At 37.9% G+C, this 27,035-nt stretch overlaps 2 protein-coding genes across 4 annotated transcripts; one reads left to right on the forward strand and one right to left on the reverse strand.

The window, feature by feature from the left end:
* Positions 1-596: 596 nt before the first annotated feature.
* Positions 597-20,867, reverse strand: LOC135586762 (uncharacterized). Its single transcript, XM_065153440.1, has 13 exons — positions 20,577-20,867; positions 20,211-20,397; positions 19,485-19,557; positions 9,984-10,125; positions 8,862-8,971; positions 5,381-5,512; positions 5,159-5,297; positions 4,937-5,080; positions 3,219-3,379; positions 2,894-2,968; positions 2,553-2,691; positions 1,880-2,149; positions 597-1,209 (listed from the first exon to the last, which is right to left on the reverse strand). Exons 1-13 carry the CDS (start codon positions 20,823-20,825, stop codon positions 1,063-1,065), a joined length of 1,968 nt encoding a protein of 655 aa, XP_065009512.1. The 5' UTR covers positions 20,826-20,867; the 3' UTR covers positions 597-1,062.
* Positions 20,868-21,550: 683 nt separating this feature from the next.
* On the forward strand, positions 21,551-26,994 carry LOC103988586 (uncharacterized). Of its 3 annotated transcripts, none has more exons than XM_009407169.3 (6): positions 21,557-21,785; positions 23,978-24,020; positions 24,390-24,548; positions 24,772-24,886; positions 25,268-25,382; positions 25,668-26,994. In XM_009407169.3, the coding sequence occupies exons 3-6, from the start codon at positions 24,448-24,450 to the stop codon at positions 26,471-26,473; spliced, it is 1,137 nt and encodes a 378-aa protein (XP_009405444.2). In that variant the 5' UTR covers positions 21,557-21,785; positions 23,978-24,020; positions 24,390-24,447; the 3' UTR covers positions 26,474-26,994. The 3 variants fall into 3 exon arrangements, with proteins under 3 accessions (XP_009405446.2, XP_009405444.2, XP_009405445.2); XM_009407170.3 differs by having other exon boundaries at positions 23,978-24,015; XM_009407171.3 differs by lacking the exon at positions 23,978-24,020 and having other exon boundaries at positions 21,551-21,785.
* Positions 26,995-27,035: the final 41 nt, after the last annotated feature.

The raw sequence follows: 27,035 nt of genomic DNA on the forward strand, positions 1-27,035 counted from the left end.
ATACGCTATACAGAAAAAACATTTTTCGAAATTTCGGTAACAGGAAAAGCAACAACCACGAGAAAACAAGTTGTGTCCAATTTTATTTTATTTTATTTTTGTCCATCTAGAAAATGAATGGAGCCGATCGAATCTTTCCTTCGCGTGCTTGGGCAATTTTAGTAGGCATATTTAGATACCGGAGTCTAAAAGATAGTAGTTAGCCCCGATTCAAGAAAGAATTTAGCGTGGAGAGTCGAGAGAAAACTGCAAAATAAGCAACTCTCCGTTCTACAAAAGAGGTTAAAGAGTTTTGTAAACGAGGCTAAAAAGCCATAGTGCATGATGCACACTGCTGCCCTTGTACGTGGCATACGGGAAGAAGTATTTTACGACTAGGAATCCATCAACAACATGAAAACTGTGTTGGATCATCCCTTTGCTTTGTCCCTATCAAAACTAACAAATACGGCAGGGAAAAATAAACATCGAATAGGTCAAAGTGGAGCCACTTTGACCCAACAAGGAATATTTAACGGTTTATATAAAATCAAATGTGATATAAACAATTCTTGTTTATATCATAAACACAAGAAAATTGAACGGTAAGTCTTCCTTCCGCATGGGCAAAGCATTCTTAGGTCGCAATGCCTTGTGATCGGCATTTATAAGGGGCTTCAAAGCATCGACCAGCAACTTCAATGTGGCAAAAGGGGCTTCACTATCCTAAACTGTATGATTCAACAAATAACCTCCGTCCCGACAGGAAATCACCAACCCGTGGTGCCACATGAATTACCTTGCCGATTGGTTGAATGCACAAACTCTTTCAGCTACATCATCAACTCCGCTTAGAATTTGCTTAGACCTACCTGACTGATAGCCCGAGCACTAGAGATGTAAACTGCAGAGTACGGTGCTCGGAACAGTAGAAACTTCAGTCAGGGTGACCAAACCACTGACATCTGAAACATCAAACTCACCGGAAGAACCATGCCGTGCCTGCACTTGGTAAAGAATGATGACAATTCTATCTGCTCTGTCATCAGTAGTAAGTAGCCCATCACCAGCACCAGCAACATCTTATTCACATTTTTGAGCTCGCGCAACCTCAAAGACTGGGTCATCTTCCAGGTTCATAGAAGATCGGTTGGTGCTCCTTTTGCAATTTACAACAGCAACAATATACCTCTCGGTTCTCAGTGTACAAAGATACATTGCTTGTTCAACCTAAACATTGAAAATAACACAAATTTCAACCCTAAATCCCAATGCAGATGATGAGTGGTGTGTGATAAAAACGAGCATAGATTATTACAAGTTACATTTATACAATTTGAATGTACGACAGGCACTGTGGTTGTAGATATTTCTCTACATCTATGTACGACATTTATACATTTATACAATCTTCTAGTGAAACTAGATATTTCTCTACATCTATGTAGAATAAAATTTCACCCTTATTTCTTTGGAACTGGTGGTTGAAGGGCAACATGTTGACAATCAAAGTTGGAGAGGTGCTATTAAAATCTCAGTGAACCAGCTATATGAATGTATAATGCTCAAATAAGGAGGCCTTCTTTGGTAATAAAACAATTCACACATTTCCCGTTGTTTTTAATTATGAGGAACAACTGAAAGGTTGAAGCTAGAAATCAAATCCAAGGCTTCATCCAGTCAGCTCATAGAATTTCATTAGGTTATATACAAAACTGTAGATAGCAAATAAAATCCAGAAAAATGAACTTTGTTCTACATTTATTTTAACAATGTAGTTCCTAAATTTGCTCTCTTTATATATGTTCCATATTTATTTTAACAAAGACACAAATATATTTTTTATATATGTTTCAGCCACACAAAGTCAATTTTTGCTGAACTATTATTGGAAACTTACCACAGGTAGATGAAGAAATTCATCTGGGGTTATTTGCAGAAACTCTGTAGCAGTTTGTCCAGTGCACCATGCAAACATCTGATTGCTCTCATCTGCAAGGGTCACCTTCAACTGAAAGCTATCGAGAACTTCACCATCACAATTGGAACTACAAAAACTGCAATGAAATGATCCATCTGACCTCTCTTTCACAGGACGGCCACAAATGACATGAGATTTCAGTAAGCAGACATCATGATGTTCGATACTGACAACACAAACTCGGCATATCTGTCAATAAAATACCGATTAGCAGTAGAATCCAATTCAAACACCAGACAGAATAATTTCCATTTATAACTTTGCAAATATGTATATATAATCTGACAATGTAGCTACACATGGAGTAACATCCTTAATTATGTGTGAATATATATAGTACTAGTAGTCTAGTACTACTATATATATGCTGCTACTGCTATATATGTACTACTACCATATATACACTGCAGTCAAGCCACTCATGGCATAGACCAGCTCATCTCTAATGAAAACAAACTTTTCAATTAGCCTCCATAAGACATATTGTTGCATAGATTTTATCAACTACTCTTGTAGACCCCAAAAAAGGAATAATGCGGAGAGAAAACTTGGTCTAAAAGTTGAAAAAGAAATGGTTCTAAGAAAACATTACATGTGTCTTTTTCATCAATTTGGAGATATCAGATAAATGAGATAACTTGTGTAGGCATGATGAATTCAACAACGCTGGCAAGCAGCTTTGGTTGAATAAACAAGTTCCAGTCTCCTTCTCAAACCATGATACTTCAAGCCTGAAAATCAGCAAACAGACCTAAAATCCATATGGTATAAGATACAGTAATTGACTAAAAGCAGACTATTAATAGAAGATGGTGCTTAATTCTAGATATGATGTTCGAGATAAGCATCATCAAATATCATTTAACCTTGCATAGATACTATTTAAGTTGCATAGTAATAACAGAATGATAAAGACATATACAGGCTGCTCACAACTTTCCAGTTGTCATGGAACAAGTCAACCCTGAGATGAATACTGAGTGGCCAATTCCCAGTCTTCCTAGTGACCTGAAAAACATGAGCATGTCTTCTTAATAAAAATCAAGATCATAAAAATTTCATTCTAGGTTCATTAGTTTTAACCATGAGCAGATTTTTCAGACTTCATTTAAGCATTATAAGACAGTAACCTTCAGACTAAAATTTATATGGAAAGCAAACTCTTAGAATGTTCTGATAAACAAGATACCAAAGCAAAAAAAAAAAAACAGCAACTATGTTGTGATAAACAAGAAATTTGCTAGCTATTGAATCTTACCAATATCTAACAAAGTGTAGTTTTGCCACAACAGCTCCTGTTGTATCTTCAATTCTCACATAATAGACAGTGTCTGAGTTGTTTATCTCCTTGTCAATATTTGTAACAACACCATACAGACTGACTCCAGTCATTTTGTCACGGAGGTCAGCCACATGTAGCTGCAAGAGTCCACAATGAGACTGATAAAAAAATGAAATTTCTAATGCACACAAAAAATGTGGACATCTTAGATATGGCAAGGTTCGTCGTACCATACTGCATAGTATGGGCGATACGTACTTGTCCGATAGGAGACCGATATGGGCGGTACATATATCGATATGTCGGTACATATCGTATCGATGGCCGGTTGGCACATTGGTACGAATCGATAAGACAAATCATGAGATATAGTATCTCAGACTGAAAGGTAAAGAAAAATTTTGTTCTCTTAACAGTTTGAGATCCAACAGACTGATGTAATAAACGCAGAAAAGTGATGTTTACATTAATAAGCTGATCATGAGCTAAAAGATCCATGATTAAGTGTTCGTTAAAACCAGTATTTCCTAGCAGAACATTAAATACATTTCAATACTTGATTTAGAGCATTGTTTTTTAGCACTGCTAAAGGTCCATTCATTTCTTAAGTTCTCTGTTAAAATATTTTACTTCTTTTTTTGGAAAAAGGAGTTGGTTATGAGATTAAGGATGTAAAAATACATAATCTTCATCTTGATGTACTACTGCTGCAGTCATCTTCTGTTCATAGAAAGTTTCATCACTAGAATCCATCACAGTAACAACAAAACCATAAGTCCCAACTATTTGAAATCGACTACATGAATCTTTTGACAGCATTGAGATTTGTAAAAAATCATATGTTGAGTTAAGTTTAGAGTACTTAATCTTTATTTATAATTTCTATTAAGATCTTTTTAGATCTTCATCTATCTCTCATCACTAGAATATATAGAAAAGTAAAAAGACAATACAATTGGCCTGTTAGGTGAATCAAGATAATTGGCCTACTTAAGAAACATACCAGAAAACAATGGAGATAACTTGATTCAGTGAAATATCTAAGTTATGCCAATTATATAACTGTTGCCCACATTTCAGCAGTTTGAAGGGCATGACAGCTAACTAAATATGCCTGGACGATGAAAAAGTAGGTTGATGGCAACATATAGGTTTAACTAAATTTAATACAATATAAGCAACAGGAGATGTATAAACCTCGTGTCATAAAAAAAGATAAGTATTTGCACCTATAAATAGTTAAGGAGCACAATGATCCATCAGCTGTTCTGTAATTAGCCTATTAGTGTATCTAACATAATCTATGACATTGGAAGTTGATGATTGCTAGAAAGTTACACTTAATTTAGAAAACCTGAAATTGCTAAAATTCAAGACAGCCTCACAAGCCCAACTATGCAGGCTGAAAGCTAGCATGGTAGCATGCCAGTGCTGGTGTGTGCCAAGAACATGGCAAGGCCTATATGAGATATAATTGATGTGCACTAGACTGCCTGTGTTGTCCTGGTATAGTATGCATTGAACATAATTATGTATGCATGATAACTTTGGAGTTACATTGCGACCCTTACACCATGATAGTAATCCACTGAAATTTTACATATCAAGGTGCATGTAAGTTGTTATTGACACCATAATCATGGGTATAAAAACATATATCTTAACTATTAAGAGGAAAGAAATGGGAGACATACTTGGAATGGATAGTTCTTGAAGTCAACTGATCCTTGTGAATCTAGTGGTAGCATAATTTGTGATATCTTTAGGCCCTGGGTTTGGTCTAAAGTGTTTGAAAATCTTGATCCTGGACTCCTCGTTTGTGTGGAGGAAAGAAGTACCTAGTAAAATATAAACAATAAAGATCAAAATTAAGCAAGAAAGGAAACCCACTGGCAGATTCAATATGTAGAACCTACTTCTTCCTCTTGTTGAGTAAATGGCACCATGTATATCCGTGTGGCACTTCCAAATTCCAAACATAATTCTTGACTGCCCACATTATGATTGTCAACATATGCAATGAAAGGTCTGTCTAAAGCAAGCATACTTCCCAAACTGAAAAATTGAAAAAAAGAAAAACATCAGTAAAATTTAAAGGTGAAGCAAACAATTACTTCCATATTTAGTGAACTATGTACCTAAAGAGATTAGCAAGGAGAATTTGTTCACCCCATAAAACAAACTTTAACTTGGAGCCATCACTATCAACTAAAATGATTGCTTTCCTCTCTACACCCCTAAAAGCTTCCAACAATTCAATCGATTCGATCCTGAATGGAAGAAGAAAGAGAGATGCATAATATAATACTTGATGGCATTAAATGGTGGATTGCCCTTATTATGCTTTTGCAGTATTTATTGAACAAATGAAAATAAAAAAGCTTTCTCTAGTATACGAGCATTATAGCATTCAGAACAAACTCCAATGGCCTTTCAGAAACAATAAGAACCCCATAAAAAAGCACTGAATGTATCTGGTTAACCCAAACTTCAAGTCTCCATCAATGCTGGAAGCACTTGGTACGACTTCAAAACTTCAATGGACACTCCGACTCGGTAGTCTGTAACTATGCTATATCTATTTAAATTCTAATCAGTCTTGTAGTAACACATAATTTTACAAGGTTGTTATCAAATGATCAGAACTGGACTGGACCTCCACCCAAGCCAACCAAGTGGAAATACAGCTGGCCTTATCAGAGAGCTGATCAGCCCTATTTACAACTGCAAGATGTAACAGGCCTTAGCTCAAGCTGGAAAGGCCTTGCATGGATCCCAGGAAGCCAATTTGGAGCCTCAAATGGGCATTTGGATTACCATTTAACAAAGAGAGTATCTGAACTACATTGGAAGATTTTGAAGACAGTTTCCAACAGCAACAAGAGCCCATGGATAGATTAAGAAAAAAATAAAATTTCTTTTATTATCAGACATTTCAATAATTAATTTTAGTAATTTTAAGGAGTCAAAAGAGTCCAATTTTTAATCTAACAATTACTCTTGATTCCCAAAACAAACATAACATAAATCAATGATTTAAAAAGCGCTAGACGTCAAAAGACACCAAGGTCCCAAAATGCCTAAGATGTTAGGCGTTCACCCGAGCAAAACGAGGCGTTCTGAAATATTAAAATATAAAAAATATAGTATAATTAAAAATATAATTATTTAAATAAAAATATGATATTAAATTAAAAAATATACTATTAGCAATATATTACTTAAGTTAGAGGGGGAGAAAAAATATTCTCTGAAATATTAAAATATAAAAATATAATATAATTAAAAATATAATTATTTAAATAAAATATGACATTAAATTAAAAATATACTGTTAACAATATATTACTTAAGTTAGAGGGGGAGAAAAAAATATTCTCTGAAATATTAAATTATAAAAAATATATAATATAACTAAAAATATAATTATTTAAATTAAAAATATACTATTAATAGTATATTACTTAAAGTTAGAGGGGGGAGAAAAAAATGTTAACAATAACAAAGGGAGATAGCAACAACGACGAAGGATTAGTTTAAGATAGTTGTAATAGCAGCGGAAGTCGTGGACAGTAGTAGCGACGGCGACAAAAGCTGCGAACAGTAGCAATGACAACGGAAAAAGCTGCGAACACCAACAACGGCACCGGCGGAAGCTATGGGCAGTAGTAGCGACAGTGGCGAAAGCTACGGACAACAATAGCGACAACGACGGAAGCTCCAAAGGGCGCCCATTAATGGCGGAGGAACCAACAGTCCTCTCCCTCGAAAGTGGAAGGAAGCGATATCGGAAGGAAGCTACGGGGACCATCGGACTCATCCATCGACAACAAAGGAAGGCTCGGTCCATTGTGTCTGCGATGAAGGAAACGACAAAAAGCATCGGTGGCGGAGGCAGAAGCAGCACTAGGGTTCCTCGGGGTCGCGTGAGCATAAAGAGTGGCTTTGGAGGTAAGAAACTACGAACCGAACCAACCTTAAACCGGTTCGATTCGCCTAATTGAATCAGGCGCTTGCCCGAAGTGCCCAATGCCTATGTTCGGGCGAGTGCCCAGGTGGCGCCTCATTGAAGCGCACCGCCCGGTGCACATACAAGGTGCTCGAGCTTCGCCTCGCCTCGCCTATTTAAATTACTAGTATAAATTAAGAAAATTATTCTGCTATTAAGATTAATAATTTAATAACTTCTCTAATGCTCTTTCCTAGGAAAACCCTTTTCCTTCCTTTAATTCAAGTCTAGATAGAAAGAGTCATATCATGTCAAAAGTTCAATTACTCAATCATCTGATAACAATCAATATTTTACACTACTAGGTTGTCACATGTATACTATCATTTTTTACGATTTTTGTTACATGAGTTACAATGTTCCAGTTATGATGGCAAGCAATTCAGGTTACTTAAAAATCTGAACTTCTGATCGAGAATAGTTAAACCTACTCTAATCCATTACAAGTTCAACAATGCTTATGGAATTGCAAATAGCATGTTTGAACTACATGAGTTCAATATTGCATCCCAAGCTAAAAGGGAGCCAATATAGGATTCAAACTCAAAACTTTAATTACATGAATTGTGACAAAAACCACTAAGTGAGATTCATTTGACTGATGTGCACATTTAGTTTCATCAGCCACTACATTTTTCACAGATGACTTGTATATTAGTCTCAAACATAGGCAATTGTTAAAACACCAATTCAACAATTTCATTGAGATATGAGACCTTATAGCTTCTTTTTCATTTAGGCCCCTTTTAAACTTAAAAATGAACAAACTTTTCAAGCATAAACAAGTTATAATCCCTACAGCATACGTCATTTGCTGAGAATATTGTTTTGATTTATTAAAATTTAGTTGGGATTAATTTAAATTTAAGCTATGGAGTTAAATCTTAAAAAATTGAAGAATTTTAAATAACTAGGACTAAGACCGAATATTTAAAATGTAATATTTATGAAAAGAAGTCAGTGTGTATATAAGATGCATGTATAAAAAAATACCTTAAATCAAAACAGCAAATCTTGGATTTATTATCAACGAAAACAAGAGACTAATGAAGAGCAGTTAAAGAAAAGAGGGACATCAGCATCTTGTGTGATTATCGTGTGCCCTTTATAAGACAGTCATAAGGTAACTACGTTTAAGGACCAGAGTGTTGGTAAACTATGAAAAACATATACAAAACGTTGGCATAGCTGAGATGACAACATTGAGATGGATGCGTATGATTACGAGATGAATAAAAAAATATTTTCATTCACAACCAGTAGAAATTTAGCCTCGAAGATGTCAGTAAGGGCTTTAACTGTTATAAGCAAGGTCTTGGGACCGAATCCTATCTTCACCATTTACCCTTTGGACGAAAAAAAAAGGGAGAAGTGTAGCCTCAATAGTGGATAAGAAAAAATAATTCAAAATGGTATGCATACCCAAAGATGTATAGCTTTTATTGTTATACAAGTTAGCCTGATTTAAATAGTCGTACGAGAGGAAAGAAAGAAGACTTCATTAGAAACAATATGCTCTTGATTTATGTAGAGGTATTTCCTTATGCAGCTAAGAGGTGTACTTATCGAAGTTTTTTAAAAAATGTTGTATGTGATCAAAGTGATCTTGCCTTGCATATAAAGAATATGTAACACCATTCTTGACTGCATCAATTGAAATCGATGAGAAAGAGTCTGAACAAAATTGTGCACCCAGCAAAACTGCATCTTCATCTTGGTCCTATGACATTTGGAATAGTCAGCAAAAGTGAAAAGGGAAATCTTTTTTAAAAAAGAATAGACTAATTTTAACACTAAAACTAATCTACTAGTAGGCTACATTTCACATCATATTAAGAGAAAGTATACTTTTTCCCCATAATTTGGACCAATTTTATAAATACCACAGTAGTAATATAAAAATTTCACTTGACCTCCCAGAGACTTGTATACTACTGGATATGCAACTCCAATTCCCACTTCATTATAAAAAATCAATCATGTAAATGTTTCATGCACAGCAAAACATCAACAAGGAACAATTGATGCGATGGCACTAAGTTCATGTAGAAATGACACTGACATGGAGCACGTAGTGCCTCTATAGCATTGGAGAACATTCAAAATTTCCTATTAATACAACTTACCTTATCTTCAACATCACATTCACTCATGGGCCATAGACTAATAGGTCACCATGAAGGAGTTTGCATGTCCATGTTATGAAGGAGGTTCATGTCCATGTTATCTGGTTGTAAGCTTTTTATCATCAACCCTTTATATTTTCTTAATGGAACAATACAAGATGCAATAAACATGTGAATTTGTATATATTGAAAACGTTGGCCTATATGAGCAGTCATGTTCTCACAGTCTCTCCTACAAGTGTCATCGTCCTTCTCCTCTAACCTTTTTCATATGTTATGCTGTTGCTTCAGTGGTAAACCAATTCAATAGTTTTCTCCATGACTGCCTTCTGAAAAGGAACCAAATCATTTTTGGCTGGTTTTCTCAAAAATCCATTCAAAAGAGAATGGGAATTCATGTGAGGATGGTGCTTGCACATTTCCAGAGAGAATTTTCTAATCAACGTTTTATTTAAAATATATTTGTCCTATTATCTTTAACACAATCCTAAAAGGCTGTCATCACAGTTTAATATGTAGCTACTAATTAAAATCATTAGTAATTTAATAAAAAATTAAAAAGCACCAAATCATTGATTTTTTAATGTGTAAACATATAAAGATTACCTCATCTAACAAAACAACCAGGTATTCTGTTGGCAAAAGACGCGGTTGACCAGATCCTTCCATTGCCGTACGAAGACAACATCCGGTCAGGTAGACCTCACGTCCTTTCTTCAGAATCTGGAAGTCCAGCAAATCATAGTATCTGCCACAACAATTGTTGTATGTACAAAGCAACATAATGTTATGAAACAAGATTTTAACCCAACAGAGAGGAGAAAAACATGACAAAATAAAAATTTATCAAAACCTGTGGTAATAAATTCTAGTTTCAAGCATATTTTGCAATCCTACATGCTGGATCAGCCACGCTAATCCATTCAGGCTACAAATGCATACAAGATCCGGGGACAAAATAAAATTTAACATAACCCATGCCAAACTGTACGTTGGATAAGTAGAAAAAAACAATGTAATTCTAAAAGGTTCACGCTCTAAATATCTGCACCTCACTTAAGAATAGGACCATATTGGCCTCCAACAACCTTTCAAATAAAGCACCATTGGTACGCTTCAGAATGAACAAAGGTTGTACCAATCAGCATTCAAGAAACAATGGTTGTTCTAATAATGTGTCATGATAGTATTGCTAGTCATAAGTGCCCTGCAAACCAATCACATGAGTAATGACACGTGTGACATGACACGTATTCTTTTTTTTAGTATATTATTTGGTATTTTATTACTTTATATCGCTTATTGCATATATGCATACATATATTGTAATGTTCATGAATCTATGCAATGATAATTGAATCATGATGAAATCACGATAATAAGATCGATTCGCCTTTAAACACATATCCTAAATAATTCTGGTCATAGGTTACTCGAGAGGGACATTGAGATAACCGGATAGACTGGTGTATTTTATACCCGTCCATATGACGGAGGTAGCTGATCTCATTGCTGCTCGTGTGGGGACACTAGGGCTACAGTGCAGGTGCTCATTGAAGAATGAGTTCACTGATGGATCCGCTCATGGAATGTTGGATGGTTAATGGTACCTCATTGTTAGATAAAAATTTCGTTATCCTAGTGGTGTACCTGGTCCTTAGACTTGAGACACCAAGGATGTCTTGGATGAGTACTCCATTTTTTGATACTAGACTTATAGGCTTTGAAGTCTCAGATCTAGCACAACCGATCATCAGAAGTGGAAGCCAACTTTACAAGGACTGTTGAGTGTCAATAGAGGATCATCCACTTTCAATATCATGAGAGGAATATCTCATACATTCTTACTCAGACAAATCCCTTACTAGGGTCATTCAAATTGAGAGAGAAAATTCTTCAAGAGAATCCGATTAGAGCGAGACTTGAGTAGAAACTATATAGGCCTGACAATACCATGCCCGATATACGGTTTCTACGATATGAGATGGATGAGGGACTATAGATACACGATAACTAAGAATAAATAGGTCCAAAGAAGCTCGTCAAAACTCGCCAAGAAGATCGTCGTAAAGTCCAGGAGCTTGCCGGAAGATCATCGGAAAAGCAATTGACATACCGGAACAAGAATGCTTTGTCAATTATCTTAATTATTGTAGTTTGTCCGTAAATTAAGTTAAAATTGGGAGATAATCCCACTAACTTAACTAGGGGCCAAATAGGCTCTTAAAGGGCTGAATTGGGTCGGATTAAACAACTCATTCAGCCCCTGAAAACATAGTCGACGATGGGACCGCTAGGGCCGACGGTGGCACTGCTTGGGAGATCCAATCTCTCAGGTGGCCTGGGCGATGGTACCGCTAGCAATCAATGCTGCCAACGGTGGTACCGCCCTTGTCAAGCGATGGTACCGCCAGAGCTCGATCTCCGAACTCTATCAGGCGATGGTACCGCCCATTAATGGTGGTGGTACCGCCAGCATCTCGAAATCCAAGGATTTGAATTTTTTGGGTCCAACTTTTAAAGCTATTGGGGCCTATAAATACCCCACCCTTTTCTGCATGAAAGGGTAACAAAGTGCTATTATATGTGTGAAAAATTCTAAGTGTTTGGGGTGTGAAAAGTGTTGTAAAAGTAAGAAGAGTTCTCCTCCTCCCTCTCTTAGCCTTGTAACTATCCAAGAAAAAGGAGTAAGACTTGTAAAGGTCGTCTCCTAAACCCGGCAAAAGGAGAAAGCGTTGTATAAGATGATTGATCTTCGCCTATTGAAGGAAGGCCTTTAGTGGATGCCAGTGACCTCGACGGAGGAGGAATCCGAAGTTAACGTAGATCTCATTGACCGAACCACTTTAAATTCTAGTTTGCTTTTCCTTTTGTGCAATTTACTTTACTGCAAATCTCCTTGAGCTTCTCCTTACATTCTTATGAAAGTTTTAAGTTCAACATCTTTCCGAAACGATTTAAATTGAGACGAACTTTATACGAAATCAAAGAATTTTTCGCTGTACTAATTCATTATCATAGTTAATCTTGCACATTTTTCTCAACATATAGATTGGATCAAACAATTTACCAATTGATTTCATTATCAAAATCTGAGATTCAATACGATTCACCTTTAAACACAAATCTTAAATAATCTTGATAATAAGTTATTTGAAAGAAACATCTAGATAATCAAAAAAACTAATGTGCTATATACCCGTCCATATGATAAAGGTAGTTGGTCTCATAGCTACTTGTATGGGGACACTAGGGCTACAATGCAGATGCTCATTGGAAAATGAGTTCACTAAATGATCCGCTCATATAATACTAAATGATTAATGATATCTCATTGTCAAACAACAATTTCGTTGTCCCAGTGGTGTACCTGATCCTTAAACTTGAGACATCAAGGATGTCTTGTATGAGTACTACATTCTTTTATACCGGACTTATATGCCTAGAAGTTCCAGATTTAATATAACCGATCATCGAGAATGGTAGCCAACCTTACGATGGCTATTGAGTATCGATAAATGATCATATGCTCTTAATATCATAAGAAAAATATCCCATGTGTTCTTGCTTAGACAAATCCCTCACTAGAGTCATTCGAATTGTGAAAGAAAGAGTTCTCCGTGAGAATCCGATTAAAGCGAGACTTATGGAGAAACCATATAAGTATAACAACACCATGCCCAATATATGATTTCTGGGATATTAGATGGATGAGGGACTATAGGTATACGATAATTGAGGACAAATAGGTCCAAAGGATTGAATTCCCCTTATCGTCTAAGGATTATGACATAGTAGCCTAGTACGTCCACAATTGATGAGTCAAGTGAATTATTATGAAAATAATAATTCATTAAATCAGAAGGAATTTTAATAGATAAAACTCACGATCAGTTTGATATTAAGCATAGAGGGTCATATACATATGATAGACGTTGCGACAAGTAGAGGTTTGAATATGAGATATCCGTCAGAGCTCTGTTAGAACCCTTGTAGATTCTAAACTTAGGGTTGATCTCTTTAGGGGATCGGCCTCCTTGGAACTCTATAGGGGTTCCTCCCTCCAAGTTGCTGCTCAAAGGCTGCATAAAAGATTCATCTATTGCTTATGAAAAGAGGAGGAATACATGACTATTTATAGGGCTTCTAAATCCTAACTCCTAATAGGACTCCTACTTAAGACTCTTACTTCTAACCAACTCCTAATAGGACTCCTACTCAAGACTCCTATTCCCTTACAACTCCTAATTCTTCTCTAAGAAAATCTCTCCTACATGAATGCCCCTCTCAATTAGGACTCTCCTAGCTAGAGTCCTAACAGAATGTCCCTCTCAATTAGGACTCTCCTAGCTAGAGTCCTAACAGTTTTACATGAATGTCCCTCTCAATTAGGACTCTCCAAGCTAGAGTCCTAACAGACCCGCCCTCTTCAAATCAGCCTTGTCCTCGAGGCTGATGATTCATGAATTCTGGGAATTTGATCTTCAAGTCATCATAGTTCTCCCAAGTGGCATCTTCTATTGGTAAGTTCGCCCACTGTATTAGCACTTCATTAGTGGGTCGTCGTCGTCGAGTCATGATCCATCGATCAACAATGGCACTTGGCAGGGTCTGGAGTTCTCTTTGGGTAGTCATATTTGGTGGGTGGCTTTGGGCTATCTTCAAGCACCTATTTAAAACTTCCGTCTGGCCATCGGTTTTTGGGTGATATGCCATACTCCTTTTCAATTTAGTACCCTGCATATGGAATAACTTTGTCCAAAATCTGCTCGTGAAGATGCAAGTAGAATTTATCGTAAGCACAATACGTCCCTTATAGTGTAATTCTTTTGAGTCCCAATTGTAATGAGCCATGGGGCTTGGTGCTTCCTCCAATTTTTTTATAATCTTACTAGTCTCTGAATCTTCCTGCCATTCCATCTTAATATCCTTAAGAAAGTCGCTGGTTGGAAGTAAAACGACCGAAAATTCAGCTTGCTCAGGTAGCTGCGAAAGCGCATCTGCAACAACATTCTCTTTCCACATTTTGTAAGTTATTTCATAATCAAATCCAAGAAGTTTTGTTACCCATTTTTGCTGCTTGGGGAAAGATATCTTCTGCTCCAAGAGATATTTTAGGCTTTTATGGTCGGTCTTGATTTGAAAGTATCGCCTGATCAAGTACAATCTCCACCTCGTTGCTGCGTGCACAATGGCGAGCATCTCCTTATCATATGTTGACTTATTTTGATAGGAGGGAGATAATGCCTTGCTAGTGTATGCGAGTGGTCGACCATCTTGCATGAGAATGACTCCAATTCTGACTCCAGATGTGTCGACCTCAATAATGAAGGGTCGGTTGAAATCTGGTAGTGTTAGCACCGGCGTCGTCGTCATGGCTGCCTTAAGTTTGTCAAAGGCAGCGGAGGCTCTGTCCAACCATTGGAAGACATCTTTTTCTAGTAAGGAAGTAAGTGGTGTACTGATCTTTCCATAGTTTTTCACGAACTTGCGGTAGTAGCCTGTTAAACCCAGAAAGCCATGTAGCAATTTTATGTTTCTCGAGGTCGGCCAGTTTTGCATTGCTCCAATTTTGAAGGGGTCCACTGCCACACCTTCCTCTGATATGATATGCCCAAGATATTCCACCTTTTGTTGCAGAAAGCAAAAATTCGTGGTTGTTGTGTGTTCAAAAGGTGGTTTTCCGTATGTCTTCTTCGCATGCTCGTATTTGATGATACCCGGATCAAAGGTCTAGTTTTGTAAAGATTTGTGCTCCCTTTCATCTAGCAATTCATCTACTATTGGAATAAAGTATTTGTCCTTGATGATTATGCCATTGAGAGCTTGGTAATCAACACATATTTGCCTTGTTCCGTCCTTCTTGCGTACAAGTAGCACCGGCGAAGAGTAGAGGTTGCAACTTGGCCGAATAACTCCTGTTTCGAGCATCTCTTTTATAATCCTTTCTATTTCATCCTTCTGGAGATGTGGATACTGATATGGCTGAGCATTTGCTGAAGATTTGCCTAATGTCGTCAACCATTTAATTCTGAGCATGGCCTCATGATTGTTAAGAGGGAGAAGGAAGAAATCTGTAATTATCTCTTGGTCCTGCAGCAATAGTTTCTCCTGCAAGCGCCTATGATCACAATTCAAAATCCGTCCGTCGGTGACCTTAACATCAAACCTGCAGCGATTCTCGATAGGTAATGATATCCGAACAGCAAGCTTACTATTTAGGAAGTTAGTAGTACTGCCCGTGTCGATGAGAACAGTGATTGGTTGTTGTTTGAGAAGGCCTCCAATTTTCATCGTTTGCGGGTTTGAGTAGCTAGCTAGTGTATGTACCGTAACTTCGGTCGGTTTTGGCTCTTCTTCTGCATCTTCTTCTTCATGTTCAAAGCTCTCTTTTGGATGTTCAATGACCTCTTCTTCTATCGGTTCAATCATAAGAAGTCCTCCTTTACTACAGCGATACTCACGGCTCCACGGCTCGTCACAATGCCAACATAACCCCTTCGTATATCGCTCCCGAAGCTCTTCTCTTGTTAACCTCTTTAGTGTATGGACTTGGTCGACAGTAGGGGGGGCTAAGGGCTTCAATATTACTGGTTGAGGAGAGACCCTAGTCCTCCGAGCTTCATGGTTCAATTGCTCCTCTTGATGTCGTGCGAAAGAGATGGCTGCCATAAGCGTATACGGTTGTCGCGCTTTAACTTCTCCTCGGATCTCCGGCTTCAAGCCCTCAATGAAGGTCCACAATAGCTGTTTTTGAGACCAATCATGAGTTTGATTAGATAACCTTTCAAACCTGGTTTGGTACTCTTGAATGGTGGAGGTTTGTTGGATCTTTGCTAGTTGTTCGTCAATATTCTCGTAATCGGTTGGTCTGAAGCGAATCAGCAGTCCTTCTTTGAATTGTCGCCATGAAAGGACTCCATAAGTATATTCAAACCAGTCAAACCACTGTATAGCATCCCCTTCAAGATATATAGCTGCAATTTTTACCATAGATACATCCGCAGTTTTGTGGTACCGAAAATATCGCTCCGCGAGCGAGATCCAACCAATCGGGTCTCCTTCTTCCCATCTAGGGAAGTCCACTCTCATGCATGGATAGTTGGGGTCAGTCATATAGCCTCCCCTCCCTTGGAAGTCATCTCTTTGGGCTTGGTGTGATTGGGCAAAGCTCTCTCCTTGATATGATTTCTTCGGGCTTAGTGGTCGGCCCAATCTGAGTTCGGTAAAGAGCATCCGAATCTTATCCTCCATTCGCGCCTCCAAGGCTTCGAATTTAGCATTGATTGCCTCCTTAGATGCCATAGTATATGCCCCCAAATCTATGATGTTAAGATCTCTCTTTTTTTGTTGGGTTAAAGGCATATATAGGTTGAGAGAAGTGATGGTTGAAAGGGTTGGTGGATTGGTGGATGTTGGCTGCGGTTTTGGCTTGTTTTGTGGCTGTTTTGGGTGCAGTTTGAGGGTGTGGTTTGACAGAGTTTTAGGGTTGTGGATGAAAGTTTTGGATCTGTGGTAGATGGTAGCAAAGGTTTGACAGAAATCCGTGGAAGTTGCAGCAAGTATGTGCTGTCTTGTAAGAGTAGAATTGTCGTCGAAGAAACAACGGTTTCTCGACGTAATTTCCACCAAAAACTTGAGAAAATTGAGGAGGGAATTGATAGCAAAATCACAGTTTATATGACAGCAAGGATATCTAATTTAATCAAGAAAATTTCGGCAGTATAACAACAAGGAAATTGGTGCAAGTTGCAATTGCAGAATTATCGTCGAAAAATTTCAGCGGGTTACGATGAAAATTTGCAGCAACATAAAATCGTTTTTAGAGATGAATTTCTTAATAGATCAATCTTAGATGGAAGCCAAGATGATCTATGAAGTGTATAAGAAATTTCATTCAAAAAAGATTGCAAATAGATGGGTTAAGGCAACGATATGCAGCTGAAATTTTCTGCAGCATAGATTTTCAAGTGCAACAGATTGGACATAAAAGATCAGTAGTTTATATTGAGAATTTTTCGATGAAACCAAAGGGAAATCTACTGTTAGGAAGTGTCAAAAATGTCATAAAAATTTCGTAGAAATTTGGATAGAAAAAGCACAGTAGCAAGATCAAACAGATGGTGCTATGCGGCTTGAATTCTACAATTCAAGTGCAGCAGATTGGACATAAAAGATCAGTAGTTTATATTGAGAATTTTTTGATGAAACCAAAGGGAAATCCACTGTTAAGAAGTGTCAAAGATGTCATAAAAATTTCGTAGAAATTTGGATAGAAAAAGCACAGTAGCAAGATCAAACAGATGGTGCTATGCGGCTGAAATTCTGCAATGTATCTTTCGTCGTAGAGATGAAAACTTTGTGACGAAAAGTTTATGGAGCAATATAGGAACGATTTTTTTTTTTTTTTTTTTGGATTTTCGAATAAGGATAACTAAATTGCAGCAGCAGTAAGGTAGGAAACCAGAACCTGTTGCAATTCACGGGGAGATCAAAGGATGATCCGTGGTGGTGGAGATGATGGCGGAATTCGGTGACGATCTTTTAAGCAATTGTGGGAATTGCTTTGGATGGTTGTGGAGGGTTGATGGATGGCTGTGAAAGGGCAGCGAGACGCCAAGAACGCTGCTCTGATACCAGGTGTTAGAACCCTTGTAGATTCTAAACTTGGGGTTGATCTCTTTAGGGGATCGGCCTCCTTGGAACTCTATAGAGGTTCCTCCCTCCAAGTTGCTGCTCAAAGGCTGCATAAAAGATTCATCTATTGCTTATGAAAAGAGAAGGAATACATGATTATTTATAGGGCTTCTAAATCCTAACTCCTAATAGGACTCCTACTTAAGACTCTTACTTCTAACCAACTCCTAATAGGACTCCTACTCAAGACTCCTATTCCCTTACAACTCCTAATTCTTCTCTAAGAAAATCCCTCCTACATGAATGCCCCTCTCAATTAGGACTCTCCTAGCTAGAGTCCTAACAGAATGTCCCTCTCAATTAGGACTCTCCTAGCTAGAGTCCTAACAGTTTTACATGAATGTCCCTCTCAATTAGGACTCTCCAAGCTAGAGTCCTAACAAGCTCCTATCTTATTGAATATCTAATAAGCCCCTAAATTATTAAATCCTATAGATGAAATCTAATAAGAGCTAATATGAAATTATTAGATAAAGATCCACTAATATAAGAGACTTGGATAATTGAATGAAAATCCAATACTAAATAGAACATAATCCATTAGGACTAAGTTAACAAGGAGCCCCTATAAATAAAAGAAAACAAAATATCTATAAGCTAGAGGTTTCTTAGTTGTCGACTCTTATTCTCCTCTCCCTTTCTTCTCCTCGGATAATAGGTATGAAGATTTGAGCAACGATTCAAGGAATATCATCATAGCCCTGCTATATGGATTAAAAACGGATGCTTGACCTCCTTCATCCTCCCTTACAGATCTGTAGGGATTCAAGGATACACGATCTCCTTAAATAATACAACTATCTTACGCGTGATTTTCAGTTTCACGAATTTTATGCATCAATCTTAATACGATGACGAACATATTTTTAGAAAATTTGGAGATTTTTGTTTTCTATTCTTTCACTGTGCATGTAATGTCGCCCCCTAGATTTCCCTATAGGTACTTCCATTATTCGCATGAATCAAATCTATATGTGTAAGTGTAAGTTACATGGGTACAATCCTTCAATCTTTTGTTTTGATTTTTGCCACTTAGATGAAAACATTACCATACATACGAACATGATAGAATCAGAAAGAAGCACTGACCACTCAGTCTCAGTACTCTCCCATCTTTCATTAAATTGTTCATCTGCTTACAACACTTCAAAACATAACCACACTCATACAATTTTACATACTTGTCTAACATGTTATAGTGTTATATGTGGATAATTTTTTCTATTTGGACTTAGTCCTTAGTAACCTTAAAATTCAATATACTAAGGTGCCATGGAACTCATTGAGAGGCCTCATATCACATAATCCTGCCTGAGCTGGAAATAATTTTCATGCATTGGATGATCAAAATTTTGCTTCATATCCAGTGAAGTATTAAGTAAGCAGTTTCATGCTGCAAAAGATATTTACCTGCGATGCAGATATAGATCAATGGTGCATGAGCTCCATGGATTTCCCAAGCTAAGCAAGTATATATTTGTACCTGAGAAAAAGGTACGCCTATAAAATCACAAGAGTAACAGCAACCATCAATGGTTAAGGTCTACATCATATCAAAGACAAGGATCATTTGATTACATCACAGAACTGTTTTGTTAGTGTAGTGGGTATGCTGATAACCAAGTTAACAAGGCCAAAGTTCAAACCAATCCAAAGTATACTATGGTGTAGAACCATAAAAATTGAAGCCAGAAGCAACTTTGTTTTTTAACAAAAAGGTCTGCAACATTTCATCAAGCAATAGGGTCATAAATAGAATAGCATGTAAGCAGTAACGTAGGCAGCAGTTAGACAATGGCGTAAAATGTGCTTTAATAGTTGGTGCAAAAAGATGGTGCAAAGTGCAAACATTAAGCTGGGTGTGCAAAAACGAAAAAGATGATGCAAAATATTAGGATCCAGAAACCTGAATGTCTAGCATGCTTAAGTAGAGAAGTAATACTTATGTTTAACATGCATACCTACAAAAACCTACAAATAAGAAGAAAAATTCAGTAAGCCCTGAACTGACTTGAAGGAAGAGAATTAGCCAAGACCAAAGTGAAACGAAACATGGAAAATAATTTATTAAATGCAAGGGCAGAGAGAGATCAGAATAATGTCACTCAAAAAAAGACTCCTGATATATCTCCACACCTGGAAGAAGGAAGGCATCGATAACAACGGCTTCAATAACACTGCTTGGAGATAAGAAATTCTTCTCATAAATAGAATCAATGGTGACAGTATGTGGCAGCCTCGTTCTTCTATGCCTCTTTTCCGATGGCGTTTTCCATCCTAACCTCTTCTTTGAAGCCAAGTATCTATGCTGCTCGCTCCACGCCTATCAAGCAGATACCCAATTCCAAATCAAAACCCTGTTATTCCCCTTAATTTTCAATCAATAACTTCAACGAATTATCTAAAAAGAGAGACAATAAACAGTAAATTCGCTAAATAAACCGAAACAGGCAAAAATCGAGAAAGGGGCAGGGTTTGATCCAGGGAAGAAAAGGAGACCACCTGGAAGAGATCGGAGAGGAGGATGGCGGGGGTGACGCCGCTGGTGTACGCCATGCAGGACTTGAGGATTTTTGAGACGACCCAGCTCCATGGAGGGACAGGAGGGTCTCCCCCGCCGCCGGCGTCCGGATCCTCCTCGGCGTCGGACGAGATCATCGACCTCGCGTACTCCACGAACCCTAGGAAAGCGTCTTCATGGCCCTCGGTCGAGGTGGTACTGTCCGTGATCGACAGGAACGGAGAGGCCATAGTCGAGGCGACGGTTAGATGGCTAGTGCTCTCCCACGCGGGAACCCTAGCTTTTTGGCAGGGAGAGTTCATGGAGGTGGGCTTTTATAGCGAGTACCAGACCCAAGAGCAAGTGTTTCGGCGGGAAAATTCGATATTCGATGGCCTTAATCAACCTTCAAACCAGATTCCCCATCACCGACGATCCCCGATCATATCAACCGTCGGAAGGTAACTAACGATCATGATCCATCCGTTGATGGTCATCAGGATTACTTTTGATTTTTTTTCGACGGTCATGATTATTCTGCGCACTCCATATATGAATATACAAATTCTAATAATAATACTCGCTTTAGAGGACGGCTTGACATTAAAACCTGTGGTTTAGAACATGAAAATATTGATCCAAGCTCTAATACAATAATATGTAAACAACTACGTAGGCTTTATTCATGTGTCATCCAGACAACCACGTGGACAGCTTATCGGATATGGTTATACCTACTTGCACATCAACATCTTGATGGGTTTATATGGTACGTGATGCGCGCATGTGACATCCATGTCATGTATAAATCATAAGTGGCATATTAGACTCAGCAATTGGTTACAAAGGGAGTAGTAAGGAATACACGGTCCTTCACGCTCTGAGAAAGTACGCAAAGCTACGCTGCGGAGCCCACCCATAATTAATTAATGGTTCCTACCCACTTTTGCCAGCCATATGCCTACTTTGCCTGGGTATTGGAGAATGGTAGATAGAGGCTACGCCACAAAAGGGTAGAAAAGTGGCTCGGCGAATTCACTGCTGCTTCTGTCACAGTCTCCTCACACACCCACTTCGCCCTCCGCCATCGACACCGGCACGGCCCTCTTTAACAAGTGCGAAGAACGACGACGATAGCAATAACTGCTGTTGTTTTGGCGAATGCTGGAACGCGTGCCCTAGGACCTTCCGCTCCTCCTCCGTGGAAGAAGGTTAGAACTTCGTTCTCTTCCCAACCTCATCCCTCGTTTGACAGAGAGAGGGAGAGGGAGAGGAAATTGTTCCAAGTCAACAGGGTTGTTTTTTTCTTTGATCTGATTCGCTGCTTTTCCTTTTCGCTCGGGATGGGAACCGCTGCAAGATGACGAAAAGAATATCATTTAGGGGGAGTGACATGGGTTTACTTGGGGGGGTTACGATGGGATCCAGCGCTAGGTCTCGGATGGTCTTTGTTTCCTCTTTCGTTTTTGCATCGTTTCTGGTTTTTGAATCGATGCGATGGCATCGGAATCTGCTATTGTCTCCGTTAATTAACCAAAGTGCGAAAATGTTTGGCCAAATCACAGACAAATTTGGTTAATAATTGTCTCCCTTCATCGATCATTGTAAGACCTTCATCTATGACCACATGTTCCTGAAAGAGAAATATATAAACTATTGGTCACTTATGTCATATTATAGGACCTGACCCCAACAATCCAGGTCTTTTAGCTTTAATTTTGAGAAGGGACACCAACCTCACAATAAAGAACATAGAGCCGCAGAGTCATTTTTAAGTGGGGTACAAGGTCCATTAAGACTTTAGATATTAGCAGGTGCAAATGCACGTCATCAGTTTCTTATATAGGAAAAAAAGTCATCTCAAACATTGTTCAAGATGTGTTGATTTGTTTTAATTCTAGAGGTGTAAGCCTTCGGTCCACAGAAGTGTCATAAACCATAATGGTCCGAAGATACCTGTGCAAGATGGGATCAATTGTTAGATCTCTCAGTAGGGAAGGAATGTGCTCTACCATCAAAGATGAGGTTCGGTGAAAGCTGCTCAGAATATAAGAACATAAATTTTGAGACAGATATTATTTCTGTGTTACTTGACTTCTTTTGTACTAACCATTTGTTATGTTTGACTTGAAGCAGAAAGTTGTGACCGAGTAGAAAATTTTACGGAAACTAAACAATGATAATGCAATAATACGTTGTGCAAGATATCTCATAACTAGGCAAAGAATACATATAAGCAAGTGTATGCATTACACTATTAGGTAAATGCACTGTGTGTTTTATCAGGTTTGTATTTGATATTTGATATAGAAGCAAGTTAAATGCATTTTACTTTATGTGATTCAAGTTTAATGTTGTTATAACTAAAGCTCCTTGATTATGAAATACTTGGAATTCAATGAAGTATTTGGATTGATATATCACTATATGTATTTTCGTTTTGCTAATATATCTCATATTTTGCCTCCCATCCATTTGTGTGGTTTTCTTATTGATTTGTTGGTTTTCGTCTATTACAAGCAATGAAAGTGCAAGCCACTTAGAGAACGTAAGCTGGTGGGCCTACCTTTAAGAATTAGGATAGGAAAGCTAAAATTATTATGTGCAAATATCTTTTTCTTCGTAGGCAAAAAACAAGCACTCTATGGTGTTTTTCTAACAATTTTGTGCATTTTGATATAGTTATGTAGTCATTGGGCATATGTATTTTAGCAATTTAAAATGTATGATCTTCTTTGTCGCACGTGTAGTGAGGCATAATTGGTCTCCTTCACAACACAGAATAATGAACAGTAATATATGCCTCTACATATAGTTAAGATCCATTTACAAGAATATCTTTAAGTGCATGCACATAAGTAATCAGACCTTTATGTTGTATCATCAACATCTGTGTCTTTTAATACCCAATTTTGTCTATATTGTTAAATATTGAAATCCATAAACTGACCTTGTTCCATTAGTATCGGTACATGTAAAATGACTATGATCTATTCTGACAAAGCAGAAGCAAAGATGTACACATACATGCATATTTTTCATTTTATTTCAATGTGATGGAGTTCTTTTATATCACTGATCCGTTGAAATATTTGGGTTGAATCATTTATTTATTTAAACAATTTGGTGATGTTGCTACCTGGGAGATAAAATTGAAGTTAACAATGAACTTACTATCTGTTTTTTTATTTACTCTTAAAACCTGTAGTATAAATGATCCTAGGCTACTGTGTTTGATGTTCATTTTTTATTTTCCTTAAGGCTTCAACAAAAGCGACACTTGGTTATTTGTTCAGCTTCACTGTATCTGAAATCATTTCAGAGATAACTTTTGACAAAATATTATAAATCGTTTCTGAAGATTCCTTATTTTAAAACATGAATTGTTTATTTGCTGCTCCAGGAAAATTGAGAAGTGCTTAGAGTATAAGAAACACGCAGGTGAGGTTCGTCTCAAGTAATCTGTTATTTAGTAGTTTTTATTATCCTGTTCTTGAAATACAACTAATAGCTGTAAAGCATGATGATCACTTTTGTTGTAAAAGATGCCATGGAAGCATCATTTATAAGGATAAAGGTTGGGTTAATCATTTATAACCTTATTAGATACTTTGATGTAATGATGCTCTTGTTTTTTGAGGTTATAGACCCCATGATTTCTTACAACAATGTTGTATTTTCTATGGGATGCAACATGGATATGATAACACTCACTGTATCACAATAAGAAGTTATTGACTTAAAAAAGAATTTAAAGTATAAAATCAACCCCATTTTGTATGTGCTACATTTTATGAGGTTTTCTTGTTCCCCAGGAGTTGACTTTGGATTAAATGATGGTGGGGTAGAGAGTAGAGAAAGGGAGATTTAAAGATGCCGAGGCCAGGGCCGAGGCCTTATGAGTGTGTGAGACGTGCTTGGCACAGCGACAGGCACCAAACTATTCGAGGCTCCATCATTCAGGAGATCTTTAGGTCCAATTCTTTTCTCTGACTCTGTTATGTATGTTTTTTGTATTGTTGATATGTTTGCATATATCAGTACTTTTGTGTCTATTTATTTGTCATGGCCACCTTCTGATGAACTACAGCAGATGTAGATGTTTGTCAATGGCCATGCTTATTACCATGATCATTATCATCATCATCATTGTTCTTGTTATTACTATCATTAGTGCTTGTACTACTTTCCTTTCAGAGTGGCCAATGATGTTCACAGCCCTGCGACCAGGAAGAACAAAGAGTTTCAGGAGAAGCTCCCGTTCGTCGTTCTCAAGGCCGAGGAGATCATGTACTCCAAAGCCAACTCCGAGGTCTGTACTCTCCAATCTGCAACCATCTGCTACCTACATTTTTAATAAAGGCAAAAAAGGAAGGTATTGCTTCATTCATTTTAGGAGAACTGAAATGTTACAGATAAGGATCTACCTCTTATTTGTCTTCATACTCGTCCCTCCATCCTCTTTATACTCATATATCAATGATTATGATTTTACCATGAAATTATAATCGCTCATTCATGAAATTGCACTTCAAAGTAAAATCAGAAAACACTTCTTTTTCAATGAAAAATAATAATAAGGCTCGATCAGAAAACATTTAAATATCAGTGAATAAATCTACAAGGCCATAAATAATCCTAATTAGATATTATAATATTTGCTGGTGTCTTTTTGGTTGGTTGCGGATTTCAGGCGGAGTATGTGGACTCCAAAACACTACAGGACCGAGTTAATGATGCAATTGACACCATCATTCGTAAGGAAGATGCCCTTGAGAGTGGAGACCTATTGCAGCCCTGTATTGAAGGTACCATTTCTCAACCCATATTGATTGCTTATGTATCCATTATCTCTTTGTTAATTGTTGGTCCTAAATAGACTATCATTATTCTTTTTGGTGCTGGGCTGTACACAACACATTGTCTGTCATTCATGAGAACATACATGATATCGAAATCTGTGGACACAGCATGGTGGGACACGTGCACATGCACACACATGAGAACACAACAGAATGCTTTATTTTGTTATTCCAATTTGTGCAGATTATGATAATAATGTATTTTCCTGGTTTTTGTGTTCCTCGCCTCAGCGGCTCTGAATCTTGGTTGTGTTCCCAGAAGAGTTTCAAAGAGCCAGCATCGCAGCAACCCAGGGTGCTATCTCAGCCCCATAGCACATGATGTTAGAGCTGCCTCTGTGAAAATCTCAGATAGTAATAGGCCCAACCTAGATTATATGTTGGGGATAACTCCTAGCCTTAGCAACCCACAAAACTCTGCTTCGCAGTTTCCATCCTGGTACACTGCCTTGTTTAAACCCACACACATGACTTGTAGCAGCTTCCCAGAGATCAAGTTCAACAACTCTGATGTACCTCGTGGGCATGCAAATTCCTCTATTTTCAACAGGAGTGGGTGTCCCATCGCCACCAAGCCTCCTGCATCTTATCAAGAAAGGGTGTCTGGTCCGTTAGCAAACTGTACCACTCCGAACCTGGCTGGAGTATATCCTTTATACTATACTGACAATCAAGCCGCAGTTGTTTCATGTCCTTTCCAAATTACTCGGGGCCCAAGACATCATTTAGCAACTGGCACTGCTCATTGTGCTGAGTCCCTTGGTGAGGCTGAGATCCATTTTGCAGCGAGCCCTATTGGCAACAGAAACACCATTGGTGCCTCAAGAGGTGATTCAAGCCACATGGAAACATCCAAAATCGGATGGGACTTGTCGCTCCGATTGGGACTGCCTTCACCTCCATCCTTTGAAGAAAGTACTTGGACAAATGATCATGAAGACGCTGGATCAAGTAACTTGAGTGGTGCAAGCAAGTACTACGGCCTTCCTGTTGCAAGAGAAAGTGCTATAAACCTCAGACATTTGATGTTTCCTTAGCTCTTAATCTCCTCATGAATTCTTTGCATATGGTTGTCAGAAGGGCAAAAGCACATTTCATGTTGATGGTTACGTTAAAAATGCACAGGGCACTGAAAAGTGATCATTTCGGTCTTATCTACGTACTGACAGATGCATAAGGTTTCTTTCTACCAAGCAGCTGCTATTCATCATACCGGAGGCATCTAACCTTTAAAAGCAGAATTCTGCATGCAATATTGGACTATCAATCATCAGAATTTGCAGCAAATGTGTCAAAAGGAATCCTTCAGAGCATCTGTCATCTTGTATTATCTGAAAAGACCATGTGGTGCAGCCTATATTAGTAGTGTTCTGAACACTCTGTTAGACTATATGGAAGGATGTATTGTGTTTTGCACTCCAACATACTGGCATGTGTATTTTGTTGCCTCGTTGGCATTAAAATGATGGTCAGCTGGTTGTGCTCTTTCCACAATGATGCGTGTGGCGCAAAAGCTTTGTATTAGATTTGAATGCGATCAATTCGTCCTGGGTATCTACTTCAACGATTCTTTTGATTTCCTCTTCCCTTGTTTATGAT

The sequence above is a fragment of the Musa acuminata genome, chromosome BXJ3-6 (assembly GCF_036884655.1).
Source record: "Musa acuminata AAA Group cultivar baxijiao chromosome BXJ3-6, Cavendish_Baxijiao_AAA, whole genome shotgun sequence".
Classification (NCBI taxonomy): domain Eukaryota; kingdom Viridiplantae; phylum Streptophyta; class Magnoliopsida; order Zingiberales; family Musaceae; genus Musa; species Musa acuminata.

What these genes read in the sequence shown, in the direction of transcription:
- LOC135586762 (XM_065153440.1), bottom strand. Translation starts at nt 20,825, where the DNA reads ATGGCCTCTCCGTTCCTGTCGATCACGGACAGTACCACCTCGACCGAG. An exon ending in TCCTCTCCGATCTCTTCCAG is followed by an intron (nt 20,398 to 20,576) that starts GTGGTCTCCTTT and finishes TCTGCTTGATAG; the next exon opens with GCGTGGAGCGAGCAGCATAG. An exon ending in CGATGCCTTCCTTCTTCCAG is followed by an intron (nt 19,558 to 20,210) that starts GTGTGGAGATAT and finishes CCTTTTTCTCAG; the next exon opens with GTACAAATATATACTTGCTT.
- LOC103988586 (XM_009407171.3), top strand. Translation starts at nt 24,448, where the DNA reads ATGCCGAGGCCAGGGCCGAGGCCTTATGAGTGTGTGAGACGTGCTTGG. An exon ending in ATCATTCAGGAGATCTTTAG is followed by an intron (nt 24,549 to 24,771) that starts GTCCAATTCTTT and finishes CTTTCCTTTCAG; the next exon opens with AGTGGCCAATGATGTTCACA. An exon ending in ATTGCAGCCCTGTATTGAAG is followed by an intron (nt 25,383 to 25,667) that starts GTACCATTTCTC and finishes TCCTCGCCTCAG; the next exon opens with CGGCTCTGAATCTTGGTTGT.